Source organism: Denticeps clupeoides, chromosome 7 (genome assembly GCF_900700375.1).
Source record: "Denticeps clupeoides chromosome 7, fDenClu1.1, whole genome shotgun sequence".
Classification (NCBI taxonomy): domain Eukaryota; kingdom Metazoa; phylum Chordata; class Actinopteri; order Clupeiformes; family Denticipitidae; genus Denticeps; species Denticeps clupeoides.
In genome coordinates this window covers 3,765,280-3,785,208 of record NC_041713.1, presented here as the reverse complement: position 1 = coordinate 3,785,208, position 19,929 = coordinate 3,765,280, and the positions used below count along the sequence as shown (strand labels likewise).

Here is a 19,929-nt window from a genome sequence, read left to right as displayed (position 1 = left end):
ATGAGGGAGAAAGATAACATTCTAAAGGTGAGCTGCAGCGTCCATCGCCTCCCCCCGCAGAGGGACCGCCGGAGAATGTGCCAGATGAGTGCGAAAGAGGCGAGTCGCGGAGCAGAAGGAGAACAGAGCGAGAGATGAACAGATGGAGGAGGTTGGGACCGGGTCCAGTTTACAGTGGGATTATCAGCGTGTGGGTACAGTACAGTACAACACCAACACCTGCCTGCCAGACACACTCTGTGACAGATGGAGACGCCATTTTTCCCAGGTGTCACGTGTGGCTCATGTTCACGAATGTCACTGCTTTTATGGCTACTGGACTTAAAGGAATAAACTGAGAGAAACAAGGAGTTACTGCCTGCGGGCTATCTATATGTTGGAGGGGAGAAACACCTTTTTTAAAGTGAAGTGATTGTCATTGTGATACACAGCACATGGTGCACACAGCGAAATGCATCCTCTGCTTTTAACCGTCACCCTTGGTGAGCATCCATGTCAGGCGCCCGGGGAGAAGTGTGTGGGGACGGTGCTTTGCTCAGTGGCACCTCAGTGGCACCTTCGTGAATCGGGATTCAATACGTCACATGAACTGCGTGAGCATGTTTCTGGATGAGTTTTTTTTTTAATCAGAAATGTATTGGTGCTGGCACGGTGGCCACCAAGTTTATTGTATTGAAAAATTTGATCATAAAGCACTGTGTGCTGATTGGTCAGCTTTTTATAATGCATTTGTCATGACTGGATGGACACGCTAGGTTGTGACCAACCTCAACTACCAGCCTGATCAGCACTCTTAACCCTTTGTAGCTTTTGGGTGGTCTGAAATGGAAGTCAGTACTAGGAGGGATGAAATCCATGTTTTATTTAATTAGCAAGTGCAACTATACAGTATATTATATGAATATGCAATATTCATATAATATAAAAACCCCAAAACATTCAAAAAGTGAAAGTAGCTTGAGTTTATAATGGTTTATAAAGCCATTAAAGGAATAAGGAGAGAAAGAAGCAAGATAAAGAACTAATGATAAAGTGAATGCAAGAAGTGTGGTGAATGGGGGCGGGGCCTATGTGAATGTTGGAGGGGGCGTGTCTTCACACCTTTGCTCTGTAGCGTCAGATGAATGTTTAAACTCAACCCGCGGTCGAGCCGGTGGAGCTGCTCACCGGTTCCCTCGCAGCCAGACTCCACTGACAGGCTGACAGCCCGAGTGGGGAGACGGGCGGATGGCTGAGTGTCTGACAGGGTCTCTGCTGGACTCGTCTCTCTCAGCCGAAACCGCTTGACCCCTCGGGCGAGGGGTAGTGCAGAGAACCTGTTTAAAAGGCGTCGGCCTGTGCTGGTTCTGACTTTTGACTCTCGGTCTTCCGAGCACTAGAACAGCAAGTCGCTCCCCGATCCTTTTGGAAAAGTTTGATGACACTGTCATCTCGCATAACCGTACGTCCTTCAGTTCACACGGCTGCTCTGATAATTCTACATGAAATTGTTACAATCATTTCGCTCTCCTTGAAAAAGAGGTGGAATGTGTTGCAATATGGCTGCCAAGCTCACACAGACAGCTCTCCCCAACATGCATTTCTACATATTAGCCTGGCTATTTCCTATTTCCAGATCTGTCCGTTGCTGGGGCAACCACCAACATCGTACTTACTGTGCCCATTGCATATATAAACATTACATATAGGGCTTGCAGGCGTGGGTTCTGGAACATGGCGGTGCGGGACAGACAGTGGACCCGCAGAATGCTGCAGATGGGGGGAGAATTTCCCCCTCATGTGTCACTTCTGCGTCGGAGATGGTGGATCGAAGCTGCTCGTGGACAGTTTACCGAAGCAAAATTACGTCATCGGCCAAGAATGCTCGCGCAGGGTCACCAAGGACTAACACCCAACAAACTTGCGTCCGCTCCACTCTACTTTCCTTTTATTTTCTGTTTTATTGCTTTAGAGACATAATACTGGTAGCTGGTTTTTAGCAGACATGGTCAGTATGGCCTTGGAGATGTAACATCATATAGATGTTTCTCCATTTAAATATTATTTTTACGCTTAGCAGGCATTAGGCTTGTTTGTGTTCTTTAACAAATGCACAGCATTAATCAGAATCCTTTATCATCCAATCTTTTGTGACCGGGACAGTCCCCCCCTGGAGACGCTCAGGGTTAAGTGTCTTGCTCAGGGACACGATGGTAGTAAGTGGGGTTTGAACCTGGGACATTGTGGACTCTGGTTCATATACAAGTGTGTCACCCACTGGGTACTACCCCCCTCTTCAGGCACAAGTTAATCTTACTAATGGCCTTATAAACCACGATCAACTTGTTTTAGTAGGAGGGCAGTTTAGTGTCAAATTACGTTTGAATGTGCCACTGAGCACCTTTACCTTTTTCGTAAAAAAACTTTTTCCACTCTTTACCATGATTTCTGTACTAGTTTTATATAAATTTATTTATTATGATTTCATTCAAGTAAACATAAGAAATGGTTAAAACAAATGTCATTTATTTTTTGTAATGGGCTCCAACTTTTGGTCTGCAGTGTAAGTCCAAAAGCATGGAAATGTGTGAACTGCGAACTACTGGTTGATGGTGCATAATTTGCAAATCTAGAAGATCTCTGCTTGTATTGGATTGCTGTACGTGTTTGCAGAAACAAATGATTGAATATACATTTTTCCACTCGTTCCCGCTTCAGCGTCACTTGCGTAGGTACTACACAGTTTTCCGCTTTCCTCACTCCTCGTCCCTCTTTCTCACTCACAGTGACTACATAATCAAGGAGAAGACGGTGCTGCTGCAGAAGAAAGACAATGAGGGCTTTGGCTTTGTGCTGAGAGGGGCCAAGGGTAAGAGAAGGTTTACAATCCCAGACGCACACACAGTCATCTCAGTCAAACTTGTTTGTGTAAAGAATTGTGGGATAGGCAGTTTTGCAAAGTATGCAGAGAAGGTGGAGATGGTCTCAACAGTATGCAAATGAGGGATGGGAATGTTTGGATCCTCTCCGAGCAGAATTCACTCCAGACCGAATCTTTTGTGCATCAGCTGGGTTTACTGTTTGTTCTTCAATGGACTCCGGCTCCATCTGTAGAAAGCATTTACTTCCTTTTCGCTCTGGCCGTGTGCAGCTCAAACACCCATAGAGGAGTTCACTCCCACCCCGGCCTTCCCCGCGCTGCAGTACCTGGAGTCTGTTGACGAGGGGGGCGTGGCCTGGAGAGCAGGCTTACGGATGGGAGACTTCCTTATCGAGGTGCGTGCGCTAGCTGCTGAATGATGGGAAACTGCCATGTTCTCTTCTTCTCTCCAACCCAGTAATCTTCCAGTTCCTCCGTCCTCTTCTGCTCACTGCAGGTCAATGGGCAGAACGTGGTGAAGGTCGGCCACCGCCAGGTGGTCAACATGATCAGGCAAGGTGGCAACAGCCTCATGGTCAAGGTTGTCATGGTGACCCGGAACCCAGACATGGAGGAGGGCTCCAGAAAGAAAAGTAAGAAATGTCATGAAATGGTCAGCAACATTATACCATCTGAAATTAGTTCTCGTTGGTCCAAATGAGGATGAATGTCAATAATGAGGCTGACGGGACCTTTCTCTCTCCACAGTCCCCCAGCAGAGCAAGAGGCTGAGCACGCCGGCCATCGCGCTGCGCTCCAAGTCCATGACCTCCGAGCTGGAGGAAATGGGTAAGACTCAACAAAGTGCTGGAAAGGAGGAAGAGCAGGGACACAAAGGGACTGAAAATGAAAATTCATTTTTTTGGCCTCGTTTGTGCCAAAATGACTAAGTACAAGGTTCCTAAATAGGCAGTTTTTTCTAATTAAGCAGTTTACAGGACTAAAGTGATACTTCATACTTTATATTATAAATTAATATAAATTATTAATATTAATTATACTGGAATTTAGCTGATTACATTACGACATTAGCTGAGCCTCGCAAGTCAGTTCCTTCGCCAGTTGTTCTTTTTAATGCACGCTGCCTGCGTTTCACCCAGGAGCAGCTTGTACAGTATAGCAAATATTGACCCGTAATGAGCGTAATCATTTAACAACGTACTGCTGCCTGGCTTATGAGTGCAGAGCCAGAGTGACAAATCAATTTTGGTCCGTGAGATTTCTACAGATTAACTGCTAATTATTTGACCAAAGCGTAATTTGACTAGTATTTCTTTCCCCGCAAGAGGTAAGTGGGCTTCGGCTGGAATATAAACTGTTTGTGATAAGTGGCACACTAAATATTATATAGGAGTTGGGAGGCAGCGGGAGTAGAGGGGCGTGGTCAGATTGCAGATGAGAGTCTGAACACGTTTCACTGTTCTTTCAGAGATTCCACACTGTCACTACCAGCACCCCCACTACAGGTAACCTGCCCCCCCCCCCTAAAAAAATTAAAACCCTTCACCCCTCCCTGTGTCCCGCTGAACCCCACCCACCACCCACTGAGCTTCAAACCCGCGGTCCCCCTTCCGTCACTCGCAACAAAGGAAGGCAAAGCAAGCGGCCCCCTCAAGTCCAGAGACCACAGAACCCACAGTCGCCAGAACCATATGTGTGTGCCTGCGTTGCCATGGCAACTCCTCCGTAGGGTAGGCGTCCCTGGAATGGGAGGCGGTGTGGCTGCGGTCAGTCTCTCTCTGGCAACGCGTCGAGCCGATGACAGTCGTGCCGAGAAGCGGCTTATGCAACTTCGTCGTCCGGGACGACGGCTGCCTTCATTACATACGTTCATCTGTGTCCCCCAACGCAGGGTGCAAGTGTCCGATTTCAGCCTCTGTGTGGAGTGCCCCGGAGCACGGTTCAGCAGTAAGACCCTTTTCCACCGTCACATACCCCTCACGCTGCTGGGCTCCCAGCTGACCGGCACGTGTGTGTGTGTGTGTGTGCGCGTGCACTTCCTGGATTATGACCCTCCCATGGTGGGATGATGCGTGTATGAGGCACTTGGGGTCAAGCACTTGTCTTCATGCACAACATTTCCTCCCAACGAGAATGAGCTGCATTTCTCGACGAACGGGATCTCCTCTGAAGCCTAAATTATGGATGGCCAATTGTCATTCTGTTATGAACAGATCCTTTACAACTGAATATCAGTCCCTCCAGGATTTTGCAGGTTTATTTGGAGATTTTTGTGGCCATAAAAGGCCTTCCTTCCCAGAAACTTATCAAAACAATTACCATGCCTGTTGTTATTTGCAACAAATTGCCATTGTGGTCATTGAAAAAATGTCATTTTTTTGTATAATTAACTCAAATCAAAGGTAGCTTGTTGATGTGGGAATAAATCAGCATGGTTTTTATTATTCTGAGCAGTTCCAGTTTAATCACGGGTAAAGTTTTAACAGCTCAATGCCAATATCTTGAGCCCATCGATGACTTTGCAATCATGACATCACAAATCCTGGAGGGAGTGACATATCTTGGTATTGGTGGATCATACTTAAACCTTCGTGTTAGTTCAGGTCGTGCAGTGCATGACAAAAGAATGTAAAGCTGTCTTTCTGCACACAACATGCAGTGACTTCTGTGCATTTGACACTCTGCGTCTGGTGCATGTGGGTATTTACAGATTAACAGTTATTATTTATAAAGATTTATAACACAGACTGTCAGTAATCCTCAACAAGGCTGCCTCTAGGCTACTGTCTCAGCAGACATCAGCTCTGTTAAACTCCCTGCTATTGGCCAAGCTTCCACCATTCTGTCAACCACAGAAACACCCACATCCCCTCACCGCAGCTACACCCCTCCGTCGTCCCTCTTTGACTGCCACACGGCATGACCCCACCCTCCCTGTGCCCTGGGACACACCCTCCCTGTGCAATCGTCACCTGTAAACTTGTGTTTACCTTAACCCTTACTATTTACACCGTCTGTGAACACGAGTTGACCTGAGCATGTGGACCACTTGCATCTAACAAACGCTAGTTCCAGCCTTCAGTACAATTTAATGCAATGCAGCATATTCAGATAATATATTCATTTGCATTCATGGCATTTATCCAGAGCGGCCTACAATCAGCAGTAGCTCCTCGTTGCCCACTAGGCTACCCACTAGCACCACCCTATTCCTCACACTCAGTGTGTACAAGCTGTCAGTACAACTGCTCCGATGCATACAATACTGCTATTATATATATATATATACCGCTAAGTAAAAAATGCACAGTTGCTATGAATCTTATGTTATTCATTTTGCCAGTTATTGCACTGTGCAAAGGTGTGACTTTCACAAATCGTTCTTCAGAATATGGAAATCTTGGATGCGTGTCCAAAAAGGGGGGAAAAAATTGCACTTTGATGTAACCTGATGTTGTGTTGCATTTTTCATTTAGAAATGGTTTCAGTGGTGAGAAATAGCCAAAGTTAAACTCACAGACTGTAAATGTGGCTTTTTTTTTTTTTTTTTGCGCTTGCATGTCACAGGAGTCACTGTGCATTAAGCGTGGCATCTCATTATTCCAAAACTGACAGCAGGAAATGCTTCTGAAAGGACCAGCATCAAAGGACCAGGTTGACTTACCACATGATGTTACCATGATTGTCGTTATCATATTGAAAAAATGAAAACATTTAATAACATTTAATAACATCAGCCCCGCCCTGCCCGAGAGTCAGTTTTCTTGCTATGGCCTTGAGCCCTGTTGTTGTGGCCACAGGTGTTGTGACAGCGCCGAGTAACTCCTGACAGGGAAGTCTCAGCCGAAGCCATATGCCTGCGGTGACACAGCGAACCCGCTCGCCGCTGGTGTCACAGCGGTGTCCCAGACCACAACCTCGTCGGAGAGAGAGAAACCACCTTTTAGGGGACAGTTTTTTTTTTCACTTCCAGTTGTTACCTCTGATGATTAGTCAATGCGCAGAACCCTCAAGGACTCTACGCCAACACACCCGAGTTCTCGACGCGCTTTGGAAACATTTCAGATGCAACCAAGGGCCCATCCGCCACAGTCAACAGCTTCAACACCCAGACGAGAAATTAGTCATCCTTAGTCATGTAAACAGCAGCACACACACGCTCAGTCACACTCGCCGGTGTCTCACAAGACCCCTGCCTGCACTCTTGTGTTCAATGCGTACGTAAATGTGCCCTGTGTTCTAACCACTAACACCGGTTAACCTTTCACCTTTCTCTGTCTCTTTCTTTTGTCCTTGCAGTGGACAGAGGTGAGATTTTTCTCTATGTTTTGCATGATTGTGTGTGTGTGTGAAGCGACGTAGCAATGCATCATCCTCATTTACAGGATGTGATGTAATAAAAGTCGGTTATAATGAACTGGGATGTGCAATGCACTAATTAGTGTGTTAAATGTCTTCAGCGGTGCATGCTATGTGAGAGCCGCAGGATCGGGCGGTGCCCCGGCAGTGACTGTCCTCTCTTATTCCCCGCAGCTGCTACCCCCTGGAAAAAAAAATCAGGTACGTCTGTCTGTCAGGAGGCTCACGGCCAGGTCAAGTTCAAGTCAAGAGCTCACAGATGGTCCCGCAGTATCATTGTGTCTTCGGGTGCGGAGTTAAGAATAGAGTAATGGGCAATGCATTATGGGGTGCGAGTAGCAGTGCCTGGCACTCTTTGATCCACCAGTGCAACACTTTATAAAGCCTACATATTCCGTCTTTTTCATAATGCACTGCCCTGCCAAAACATCACCGTGATTCATGTGGTTCAGCTTGACTGATGCAGTGAATACCTCCTTATTTCTGAAACAACCATGTTAGTCGTGGGAAAGATGTCACTGTGTTTCAGATTAATGGAGATCAGTGAAATATCTAAAATTTGGTTAGTTATTAAAACCTGGAAGGATAACAAAGAACCAAAGACCAATTTCAGAAAATGAAGTGATTTTAAAATAATGAACAATGAGGCATTTCTGGCACAAGAAATTGGTATTGGGAGTATTGGGACTAAGAAAGCCACTTCAGTGGCTAATTGGAAGAAAAGGCTTAGATTTGCTGTAAATGTTGGACTCTGCACCAATGGATAAAAGGTCATGTGGTTCCAGAACGATGGGCATGTACATTTTTTAACAGAAGCACACAACATGATGCACCCATCATGCATCCTGTTATTGGATGCGGCATTATGACCTAGGTTTGCTGAAGTTGGTCAGGTCTGGGTTCAGCAACATTATGTGGCTACCTAAACATATTGGTGCAGGGAGCATGAGGCTCACATTAATTGGTCTTGACCTTAACTCCTTTCAGAATCTTTAGGATGTTCTTGAAAAGACTTGCTGTGGTTCAACTCTCCCATCCTCAACACAAAAAGTTTGTTACATTACAGTAATAAAAAAAAGTTGTTACATTATGTACAGTACAGGCCAAATTTTTGGACACACCTTCTCATTCAATGTGTTTTCTTTATTTTCATGACGATTTACATTGGCAGATTCTCACTGAAGGCATCAAAACTATGAATGAACACATGTGGAGTTATGTACTTAACAAAAAGTGGAGACCTGGCCTCCACAGTCACCGGACCTGAACCCAGTCCAGATGGTTTGCGGTGAGCTGGACCGCAGAGTGAAGGCAAAGGGGCCAACAAGTGCTAAACACCTCTGGGAACTCCTTCAAGACTGTTGGAAAACCATTTGAGGTGACGACCTCTTGAAGCTCATCAGAGCAAAGGGTGGCTATTTTGAAGAAACTAGAATATAAAACATGTTTTTATGTTTTTCACCTTTTTTTGTTAAGTTTTGTTAACTCCACGTGTTCATTCATAGTTTTGATGCCTTCAGTGAGAATCTACCAACGTAAATGGTCATGAAAAGAAAGAAAACACATTGAATAAGACAGTGTGTCCATAATTTTGGCCTGTACTGTAAGTTGAAACAATGCCATGGTCCGTGAATGGAAGTAACGAGTTACATGTAACAGTGTTGTAACATTGTAATTGTATTCTGTGGTGGGCCCCGTAATCTGATTCCCGAGCCGCCAAGGTGCCACCAAGGTGCCACTGAGCAGAGTACCATCTCCACACACACTCCCCGGGTGCCTGTCATGGCTGCCCTCTGACATGTGATGATTACAATTTAAATATAGTATACAATATATATGTTGGAGCTGGACTGTATCCTGCCACCGAAATCCACCACGTAAGTGATTATGGGGCCGCTTTCTTTAGCGCTAAGCCACCACTGCCCCTGCTATATAAAAGGTAACACTGCCAGATTACAACATTTCTAAATGCTTAACAGTTAAGAGTATTCATTTGTGATTTACAAAAGTAATCAAAAAGTAATGTAATTAGCTGAAATGTAATTAATTGAAATAGTTACACCACCATTCCATTTTAAATAGGGTAATTTGTAATAATAACAAACTACATTTCCGGAGTAATCTTCCCTACACTGGCCATGGTGAATCACACTGGCGTGCGGTGATCAAAGCTAAAGGCAGTACGGTAAAATATTAGAGCACACTGCCTTTGTTTTTGCCGGGCAGTGTTTTATATTTACGGGTTACTTACTGATCGAAACTCCAGTGTGGTCACAATGGGTGGAACAGATATCTAATATCTATAATATAACCCTGTGCGTAATATATACAAACAAGATCAATTATTTGATGTCGATTCCATCAGGTTACTAGAGGAGGTTTTTTTGTGTGCTGACTGGTTTTCTTGCTTGCTTCTTTGCTGGCAGAGTTCGAGTCTTCGCAAGTTACAGAGAAGAAGAGGACAGTCTATCAGATGGCTTTGAGTAAGTGTCTTTCTGCATAGTAGCAGTTTTTGAGCATTCCAAGAAATTACAGTAGGGGCGAGAAGGTGAGGAACATTGTGTCACTTGTTCACTCTGTTGTAATAATTCCATAATGATTACATTTTTACCGTCATTTACTGAATTATGTACTGAATATGCATATGCTCTTGCTTGCTTGTTCACCCTCACATCTTGTTCATGTTTAAATGCATCCAATCGTGGTGAAACACCAGTAACAGCAAAACAAATATGCAAATCAAGGCATTTACATACATTAAATATTCAAGGTATCATAAAACTAACTCACTTTCAATAACCACTTAATCCACATTAGGTTGCCAGGACCTGTAATTTTGATGCAATTTTGTATAAAGATGTGCGATGGCGGGGTGCAGACTCACCCTCACTGCCCCCTACTGTCCTCTCAGATAAACTGGATGAAATTTTGGCCGCAGCTCAACAGACAATCAGCACCAATGAAGCGCCAGGGGCTCGGGGTCAGGGGCCAAAGAGGGAACGGGGTCGCAGCTTTTACGGCAACGAGGTATTCTGCGCGTTACTGTGTGTGTGTGTATCTGTTGATGTGCGATTCCAAGGTCCCGACCAGACTCAACTAGACCCACATTTGGAGCTGATGCTGTGGCAGTATGACATATGGCTGTTAAATCTTGACGCATCGGGAGGCTTTTTCCCCAGTTTGGATTCACACTTTCTCACTCTGTCTTGTGCGAGTGCATGAGTGTTGAGCGTTAATCTCCACCACCAGGGGCGCAAACTTCCATGTTGCTTAATTAGGTTAACCAAGCCTCACTTATTTAGCTTGTGGTTAATCAAAGAGTCTTAAAGCTGTCGTGGATAAATCGACATTGTCTCCTTTTTCGCCGTCTCTCATCCAGCCAAATTACGACCAGTCAGGAGCAGGGGTTATGCCATCAGGTCCAGGGCTGGGCTACGACCGCAGCCACGCGCCTCCTCATGGTATGCTGCGACAGAAGTCCATCGGTGAGGCTGTCTGTCCCTCTTACTGCCTGTCTGTCTCTCTTTCTGTCATACACTTTTAGCGTCTCTCTTATCTCATTAAAATAATACTTGCTCAAGTAACGGAAGCGTTGATTGAGCCTCTGTCACAGGGACTAGCAGGTAAGGAAACTGGCCCGTAGTTGGAAGGTTGTCGGTTCAAATGCCGAACCACCAAGGTGCCACTGAGCAAAGCAGCGTCCCCACACACTGCTCCCCGGGCGCCGGTCATGGCTGCCCACTGCTCACCAAGGTGATGGTTAAATACAGAGGACACATTTCGTTCTGTCACCATGTGCTGTGCTGCAGTGTCTCACAATCACTTCACTTTCACACGTTTCCACTGAAATTCAATTTTAACAAATAGAAAACAGGAAACAAGTGGTATTTCAGGAGATTAAGGCAAAATTCACATTTACAAGTCACACAACATACTGCAAAGAGTCCTGTGACATTTTAAAATTTGGCTTTATGCTTACTGGTTAAGTGGCTGCCTTGGCTATGATGAAGCAGCTGTGAAGAGAGGTGAAAAGAGTTGCATTGCTCATGAACCGTAGTTTCAGACCATCCATTGTCATGATTCTTGAATGTCTAATCACAAGAGGCATAAAATGAATAGATTCACTTTTATCAAAATTTTGGAGGCATTACTTTATTTTGCACAAATCTGTAATGGTAAGGTGCCTGGTGTGTTTGTGCATGTTCTGTATGTATATTTAGTGTTTACACAAGTGTCACAGTGGGATTGAACACACCCAAGTGCAGTGCAAACAGCACAGTGTAGTTGCATTAATGATGGTGACTGAGAGTGTGTGGCTGGGTTGAATCCGTTTCTAGAGAGACTTTCGGCTGGCGTGTTCATCAGATCATGGAGGGAATCAGACAGACAGACAGATAGTTCCACACATGCAAACTTGAACTGATGAGGGTAAAATGTTGTATACGTTGTATACGTATATAATATTGAAACTAATCTATAAGATTTAAATTGCACAAACTATTACAGTAAAATTGTTAATTAGTAAAAGTATATGTTATGTGGCAGTCATTCAATGCGCTTGATTTTTATGTATTTGTTTTTTTGCATTATGACACAATTAGTTTGCAAGGATGACATGGAATGAAATATACGTTTTCTTGAAGCATATGGGTAGACTTATTATATATAGAGACTGTGGTAATTTCAGCCATCATTCTTTAGAGATGACATGTTTTATAATTTTGCACGAAATTGCTGGCGTTGGCTGTTCATTTTATGCATTTAAGTCTGCATCTGCATTAAATAATGGTGTAGTGTGACAAATACTGCCCCCTAGCGGTGTGAGGGATTATTAATCACGCAGCACTTGCCAGTGGAGGTGAGCATCTTTGCCCAATCCTGACGGGGACCAACATCTTACAGTCGGGTTTGGGCTTAATTTCTATCATTTTACATGGGCTCGGGCCCGGCTAGTGCAGTAAATGAGCGGTCAGGTAGTACGTTTGGATTAGCAAAAGAAAGATGTGAAAATGTATTCTGAGGAGGTGAAACGGAGCAAACGAAAGCAACGTCTGAGGTGTGGAAAAGTTTTGAATATATGAAAAACTATGAATAAATTATGCTCAAAAATGTTTACAGCTTTACTTTTCAGCAAGGCATGAAAACACACATCAGACCCCATTCAAACCCCACTTACTACCATCGTGTCCCTGAGCAAGACACTTAACCACGCTTGAGACCCTGTCTCTGGCTGAAAAGATGTTAAAAGTTATCTAATGCTCATCACTTGATTCTTTTTTACTTAGGAGTTCCTGAGGAGGAGAAGCAGTTCCTGCACCCACCTGCTATGAAGTTTGCGCGCAGCCTGTCTGTTCCTGGACCCGATGACATCCCCCCTCCTCCTACAACGGCCCCGCCCGATCCCCCCTTCTCATCTGCTCCCCCCTTGGGCTGGAGGGGTAAAGCGTCTCAGCAGTCGTCAGCAGTGTCCGTGTCCCAGTCCACCAGCACCTCCGCCCACTACCAGCTATTCCAGCAGCAGGGCCACTTCACCCATAGCGTGAGAGAGAGGGGTGGAGGAGCTGCCCAAACGGGGCCAGGTGGAACGGAACATGGGTCCTCGTCCTATGCCCAACAAGCCCCCGCCAGGACCGCCTCACGAAAAGTAGGGGGTTATCCTGGGGAAACTTCAACTGGGGCAGGCGCTGGAGGTGCAGGCGGCCCTAAATCTGCAGGTTTAAGGAGGGGTTACAGTAATGCCATACCACCCACGAGTATCGCTACGGTAACACCACAGCCACAGATACAGCCGTCCCAGGGCCAAATGTCCCGACCTGGAGATCAGCGTGTAGGGGCAGGGTCGGCATCCGCAGGGCAGGGTGGGGTGAGTGGTGTAGCTAAAGCTGGGGCTCGGCGAGGGAAGGGACCCCTGGTTAAACAGTCCAAAGTGGAGGACCTTCGGCAGGGCCAGCTAGGCACGCTAGGCGGGAAGGACTCGGTGGAGAAAAGCTCCATCCCCATCCCCACAATTATTGTCAAAGCGCCCTCCACCAGCAGCAGCGGGCGTAGCAGCCAGGGCAGCAGCGTGGAGGCTGAGCCCCCTCCATCCACTGGGGGAGAGGGAGACGTCTCCAAACCGCCGCCAGGGGGCCAGCCTCTGCCTGCTCCACCCATAACTCCGCCCGCTCCCCCTTCCATCCCCGCCCCGCCGCCCCCGTCCCTGCCATCCATTCGCGCCCAGGACAGCCTGGACTTCACCAGCCAGTTCGGGGCCGCCATTGTAGGGGCCGCGCGCCGGGACCGCGAGCGCTTCCACGAGGCTCGGAGGAAGAGTGCCTCCTTCTTCCTGTCCGCCGAAGAGGACCTGCCAGGAGGAGGTGGAGGCGGAGGAACAGGCGGTGGGAGGAGCCCGCAACAACAGCAGCCCCTGAGCTCCCAGCCCGGCGTCCCGTCCCCTCGGCTCCGCCCGTCTAAGTCCATTGACGAGGGCATGTTCTCTGGTGACACCTTCATCCACCACACCCGCAGCATGCCCCCTGCCTTCGGACTGCCGGAGTACTCCTCCCCTCTGCCACCAGCAGGCGACTACCAACCGAAGTCGGTGCCGGCAGAGTTTTACGGAAGCAGCGCGCGGCAGCAGCAGCAGCAGCAGCAGCAGCAACAAGCCACCACCTTCATTCATCCACTGACAGGGAAAGTTCTGGACCCGTCTTCACCCCTGGGCCTGGCCCTGGCAGCTCGGGAACGGGCGCTGAAGGACGATGGCCGCCTACGGCGAGAGCGAGGCGGGGCTGAGCACCATTTCGCCCGGCAGATGACCACAGTTGGTGCTTTCCCTTCGTCTGGCGCAGCCCCGTCACACCACGCGTCGTCCCTCCTCTCCTCACTGGTCACGCCCTCCTCCTCCTCTGTCCAGTCCGGCACGTCCTCCTACCTGGCCACTTCATCGTCTTTAGCTGCCACCACCACCTCCACGCGTCCACCGTCCCCCAGAATCCTCAGGGGCTCCGGATGGGGTGATGAAGGAGCTGGAGGGGAACGGGACCGAGAGACAGGCGGAGGATCCGGTGCAGGTGCAGCGCCATCTAGGGAGGGCTTGAGGGTTCGCTTCTCCGAGGACAAGACAGTCCACACACACCACTACCAGTCCCAGCAGCAGTACCACGCGAGCTACAAGGAACGCGAGCGGGAGCGGCAGAGAGAAAGGTCCCAAGAGCGGGAGCGGGACGCGGAGCGCTCTCGGTCGCAGACGCCACCCTCCCAGCAGCCCCGGCGCCCGTCCTTCCTGCGAATGGAGAGCGAGGCCGGCTCCTACATCATTACTCCTCCGTCCCCCCCGTCCACTGCGGCACCGACACATCCGCCCACTGGCAGCGGTGGCAGCATGGGGCTGATGGTCTTGCCCCCGCCGGCACCGTCTGTGGATGCCGACGATGAGTTTGTGTTTGTGGACCCTCTTCCACCGCCACTGGAATTCGCCAACAGCTTTGACCGGGGCCTGACCGGCACTGGCGTGGCATCCTATGCCAGTCTTGTGTCGAACAGCATGGCATCCAGACAGCATCGTCCCCAACCGCCTCCACCCCCTCCACCACCTCCACCTCCTCCACCCTCCCAAAAAGAGGCCTTCATCATGGCCGGCTACCCCGCGCACACACCCTTACCCTCCCCTCAGGCGGGAGACTCCACAGCCTCCAGCCTCACGTCGTATGACAGCGAGGTGGCCAACCTCACCCAGTCAGCTCCGTCACCTTCATCACCCCATCAACTACCTTCTCACTCTCCGTCTTCAGCTGCCACCTCCTCCGGCCTACAACCATCAGGCCCACCGCCGCCACCATCTGTCTCCCCTCCGCCACCGCCGACCTCCACCTCCTATCACCACCGTCCCTTCAGCCTTGCCCAGACGCACCACCTCTATAACAGCACACACGTAGCCGGCCGCGCCTCTTCTCCAACACCTCCGCCTCTCCCTGGTACCACAGTACCCCCGCCTCCGGCCTACCGAGGTCATCAGCCGTCTTCATCGTCCTCTCTCGCTGTGTCAAGTGCCACCGCCTCTGCCCCCCACCGAGGAGCTACCACTGTGGCCAACAGCAACGCTGTCACCTCCATCACCATGGCGACAAGTGTCATGCCCTCGACCGGCCCCTCCGCGTCGCAGCAGCACCCTTCCGAGCGCACCGCCACGGTCTCCACAGTGGCCACCGGGGGCGTCCGCAGGGTGGGGGACCACCGCACGCCTCCCGCTTCGCTGACCTCCAAGAGTGGCGAGTCCCAGGAGACAGTGGTGGACTCGGGCATCGAGGAGCTGGACAGCCGCAGCAGCAGCGACCACCACCTGGACAGCATCCTGGCCCTGAGCCGCGATCGCATGGAGCGGGGCGCCGAGATCGACCGGGCCGGGGTGGACCTGCTGGAGTCCTACATGAGCTACTTGGACGGACAGACCTTCGACATGCATAACGCTAAAGCGGCCCCCCCCGGCTCGTCTGCGGTGACGTCAGTCGCGTCCACTTACCCCAAAACACAGCGCTTCCGCGAGGGCGGCCGCACGGCCAATCTGCAGCGGCAGACGAGCACCGCGCCGCCCGCCTACCACCGCAGGCGAGAGCGCGAGGAGGAGGAAGATGAGGAAGACGACGCCGAAGACAGGGAGGAGCCGGACAGCTGCAGGGCCAGGGAAAGCCGCCAATCCATGCTGTACTACGAGCGGCCGCGCACGCCCGAGATGAAGTCGCTGCTGGTCGAGGGGGTGCAGGCGGGGGACATCGGGGGACAGATGTACCTGGAGGGCCGTAAGCTGCACGCCCCCATGTCCAGCATGAAGGCCAGCATCATCAGTGAACTGAACACCAAACTGCAGCAGCGGGGGAAGAGCACAGAGAGCTGGAGCAGCCAGAGAGCTCTCAGCAGACACAGGTGAGTGTGTCTGTGTGTGTGTGTGTGTGTGTGTGTGTGTCTGAAATGACACTTGCATACAGTCACGCCAGAGGCCATACTTTCCTGGAGCTTGTGTGACCTCATACCTGAATTCGGGATCCAGCTTTGTGCGTGCAGTGTTTACCTGCTCTCCCCACGTTCTTCTCCAGCTTTCTCCTGCCACCCAAAGGCATGCTGGGTGGTAGTAGCCTAGTGGGCTACACACTCGCATATGAACCAGAAGACCCAGGTTCAAACCCCACTTACTACCATTGTCTCCCTGAGCAAGACACTTAACCCCGAGTGTCTCCAGGGGCGGACTGTCCCTGTAACTACTGATTGTAAGTCGCTCTGGATAAGGGCGTCTGGTAAATGCCGTAAATGTAAATGGATGAAATATCTAACGATCTGGTAGTTAGCTCCTCCTCGCCAACATGCATACATCTGCTAAGCAGTGCTTCCTTGTTTCTGGCGCCATCACCCAAAAGACATTGCCAGACATGCCATGTGCGCTGGGAAAATATGGCCATAGATGTGTCTAGATGTCTGCCATTCAGTTCGTACACGTTTTGTGTGGCCTTTGTAGTGGTTAGAATTCTAATTTAAAGACATCACAGAGCTCACCAAGTTTCTAGACATTGTGGTACCACCTACAAGGCAATCCTTTATACAAGCCCCTTGTAGATGAGTTTCAGTTTCGAAAACATACATTAGTGTTCAGTATTTAGTTGCGAGTGTGTATAGTGTTTCAACACGCTAGTGCAGCACAAGTAAAAATAGGTATTTTGTGCCGCATGGGAGAGAACAGGCGCTCTGCACTACATGCTATTTACAGCAGTTATTCCGCCAGGATTTAGAATTAATTGGTCAAATCATCTGGCTCACTTTAGCCAACTTTGAGAAACATTTTTCAGTTGTTTATGATTGCTTGGTATTGGCCTAGTGTTCATCAGCCTGACCTGACAAATCAACATCAGCCCCTTCCAATCGGCCCACTGCCAGATTAGACTCACTAAACAGTTCCTGTGTTGCTGTTAATGTGTGTTTCCATGTTAGATGAACAGTTTTGCCATTTTCAGCCTGTCCCTGGTTTAAAATTTAAAATAAGTTTAGGCTGCAGGACAACACGAGAGTCAGCGCATGGGCCAGTCTGAGGGAGATGCCATGTACATCTCCAGATAAACAGCAAATAAGCTTTCTGGCAAACCCTTCATTATCTAAGTTCTGGCTTGTTTGTGGTCAGTGTCGCATAAGAAAGCACCACCACTTTCCGCATATTCGTTTGGATGGCATTCGTGTTTTTTTTTCTGTAAAAATGCTGTCGTTTTAGTCCAACCTCCAACCTGACCTATAACCCCAAATGCGTCCTACATACATCAATGGTGGATAACATGTTCTGCTGCAGCTGCAGAACCTCATAAAGCATTTGAGAAATCCCCTCTACAGTGTACATTTCTAATTATAAAGGCAAGGCTGGAGACCGTGGAGGACTGTGGAAGAGAACTAGATGCCCAACAAGGAGACCGGGGAGTTACAGCGCCCCTTACAGATAGAGGAGTCCAGCGTCTGGACCGTTCTGTCCATCTACGTGTTAATCTTACCATGTGGATGTATGTTTTTTAGAAACGAAAACCCATTTCAAAGGAAAGTTTTCTCGTGTCGATGGGACCAAGGGCTATAGAACTCAAATTGCCCCCCTTTCAATTGTCTAGTCTTGGGTACTGAGCTTCTGAGGGCGGGGTTTGTTCTCGCCAAGGGCACCAAACAGGCTGGGACCGCCCCTTTCTATGACATCACTGACTGAGGAGCAGTATTTTTAGCGGCTCGTTAACTTTCAATTGGAATGTGGTGCATAAATAGAAGAGCGAAAATATCTATACCATTGTACTAGTATTGATCCAATACTGATACCAACTTGGTATTGATAGAATCGATATTTAGGATCAATCCACATATCCCTAATAACCACAAGGGATGATGTGCGCCTCATTTGCAAAATATGTACAAAGCTGTTGTCTCTTATCGTAACGGAGTTGTATCAATAAAAAGACTCCCCTTCCTTGCTTGTATACTAAAACAAGGAAAGCAGTCCAATTAAATGTTCCAGTAAATGTTCCATGTTCCAGTTCTAGTTCAAGAAATTGTTCTTCTACATTTCTGAGCCATGTACAGTACAGGCCAAAAGTTTGGACATGCCTTCTCATTCAATGTGTTTTCTTTATTTTCATGACCATTTACGTTGGTAGATTCTCACTGAAGGCATCAAAACTATGAATGAACACATGTGGAGTTATGTACTTAACAAAAAAAGGTGAAATAACTAAAAACACGTTTTATATTCTAGTTTCTTTGCTCTGATTACTGCTTTGCACACTCTTGGCATTCTCTCGATGAGCTTCAAGAGGTTCTCACCTCAAATGCTTTTCCAACAGTCTTGAAGGAGTTCCCAGAGGTGTTTAGCACTTGTTGGCCCCTTTGCCTTCACTCTGCGGTCCAGCTCACCCCAAACCATCTCGACTGGGTCTCCACTTTTTGTTAAGTACAGAACTCCACATGTGTTCATTCATAGTTTTGATGCCTTCAGTGAGAATCTATCAACGTAAATGGTCATGAAAACACATTGAACAAGAAGGTGTCCAAACCTTTGGCCTGTACTGCATGTCATTGTACTAGAATACAGGTTTGGGCTGAAATGGTTTTGTATGTTGCTTTACTGTGTTCTGTGTGGCTTGTGTTTAAACTCTTTTCTTGTGTCCTCTGGCTTAAATCATCCTCGTGTGTGTGTCACGCCACAGATACAGGTAATGTCAAACCACAACACAGCTCACCCTACGCCCCTCTAACAAATGTCAGCCTCACACTGTCTAACTCTCCTCTCTTCTCACCACAGGTTCTCTGAAGACACCACCGCAGCGCTTAGCCCTCCATCTGTACGTTCCCCATCACCATCCCCAATTCATCACTCCCAACCTAGCCTCGCCCCATCTCCAACTCCTCCACAACCTTCACTATACTCCAACTGGGCACGTTCGTCATCGCCCCAGCCTCCGGCAAGTAGCCCCCAGGCCCCGCCTCCACCTGCACGCTCCCACTCTCCCATCTCACCTTCCGCCTACTCGCCGTACCCAACCTCACCCAAGCACCGGCCTGTGTACCGCACCAAAGCCCTGGAGTTCCAGTTCATTCCCAGTCGGGAGTCGCGCAAAGCTGATTCCCACCAGCGCCGCCGGGCACCGAGCCCACTCATCTCTCCCACCGACCGGCCCAAACTTGGTCCCCCGCGGCCCTCGTCCCTCCCCATCCTCCCCACCAGCCCGCTTTACAGCAGCCTGTACGACCTGAGGGGCTCCATCACACCACCGTCCCCTGCCAACCCGCTGGGGGATCCGTACTTCTCCCCGTCGCCACCCCTGTTCGCTCCGTCAGGAGCCCCGCCCCCTCCCAACGCCTCGCTGGTGGTTTCCCGTTCGCTCTCACCCACGCACTTCCTGTCGGGGACCTCGTCACCACCACTGCACCCCATCCCCCCACCAACCTGCCTCAGCTACCCCCACCTGCCTCCTCCCTCGCCCTCCAAGCCATTCGTTTCCAAGCCCCTGCCCTACTGGACCAAGTACGACGTGGCCGACTGGCTGGGCTACCTGAACCTGGGCGAGCACCGCGAGCGCTTCCTGGACAACGAGATCGACGGCACCCACCTGCCCTCTCTCACCAAGGAGGACTTCCTGGACCTGGGCGTGACGCGCGTGGGACACCGCATGAACATAGAGCGAGCGCTGCGGCGCGTCATGGACAGGTGAGACAGACAG

General features: G+C 49.1%; 1 protein-coding gene across 4 annotated transcripts in view; it reads left to right on the top strand.

The window, feature by feature from the left end:
• Positions 1-19,929, top strand: part of shank1 (SH3 and multiple ankyrin repeat domains 1) — a 74,234-nt gene that overhangs the window by 51,518 nt on the left and 2,787 nt on the right. For 2 of the 4 annotated variants that reach the window (XM_028985705.1, XM_028985704.1), the window contains exons 16-27: positions 2,766-2,848; positions 3,131-3,255; positions 3,357-3,492; positions 3,608-3,688; positions 7,160-7,168; positions 7,394-7,420; positions 9,646-9,702; positions 10,131-10,246; positions 10,599-10,704; positions 12,505-16,120; positions 18,916-18,921; positions 19,011-19,916. In XM_028985705.1, the coding sequence (XP_028841538.1) occupies positions 2,766-2,848; positions 3,131-3,255; positions 3,357-3,492; positions 3,608-3,688; positions 7,160-7,168; positions 7,394-7,420; positions 9,646-9,702; positions 10,131-10,246; positions 10,599-10,704; positions 12,505-16,120; positions 18,916-18,921; positions 19,011-19,916 (5,268 nt within the window). The remainder of the gene's footprint in view (positions 1-2,765; positions 2,849-3,130; positions 3,256-3,356; positions 3,493-3,607; positions 3,689-7,159; positions 7,169-7,393; positions 7,421-9,645; positions 9,703-10,130; positions 10,247-10,598; positions 10,705-12,504; positions 16,121-18,915; positions 18,922-19,010; positions 19,917-19,929) is intronic. The other 2 variants (XM_028985708.1, XM_028985707.1) reach the window with 2 other exon arrangements.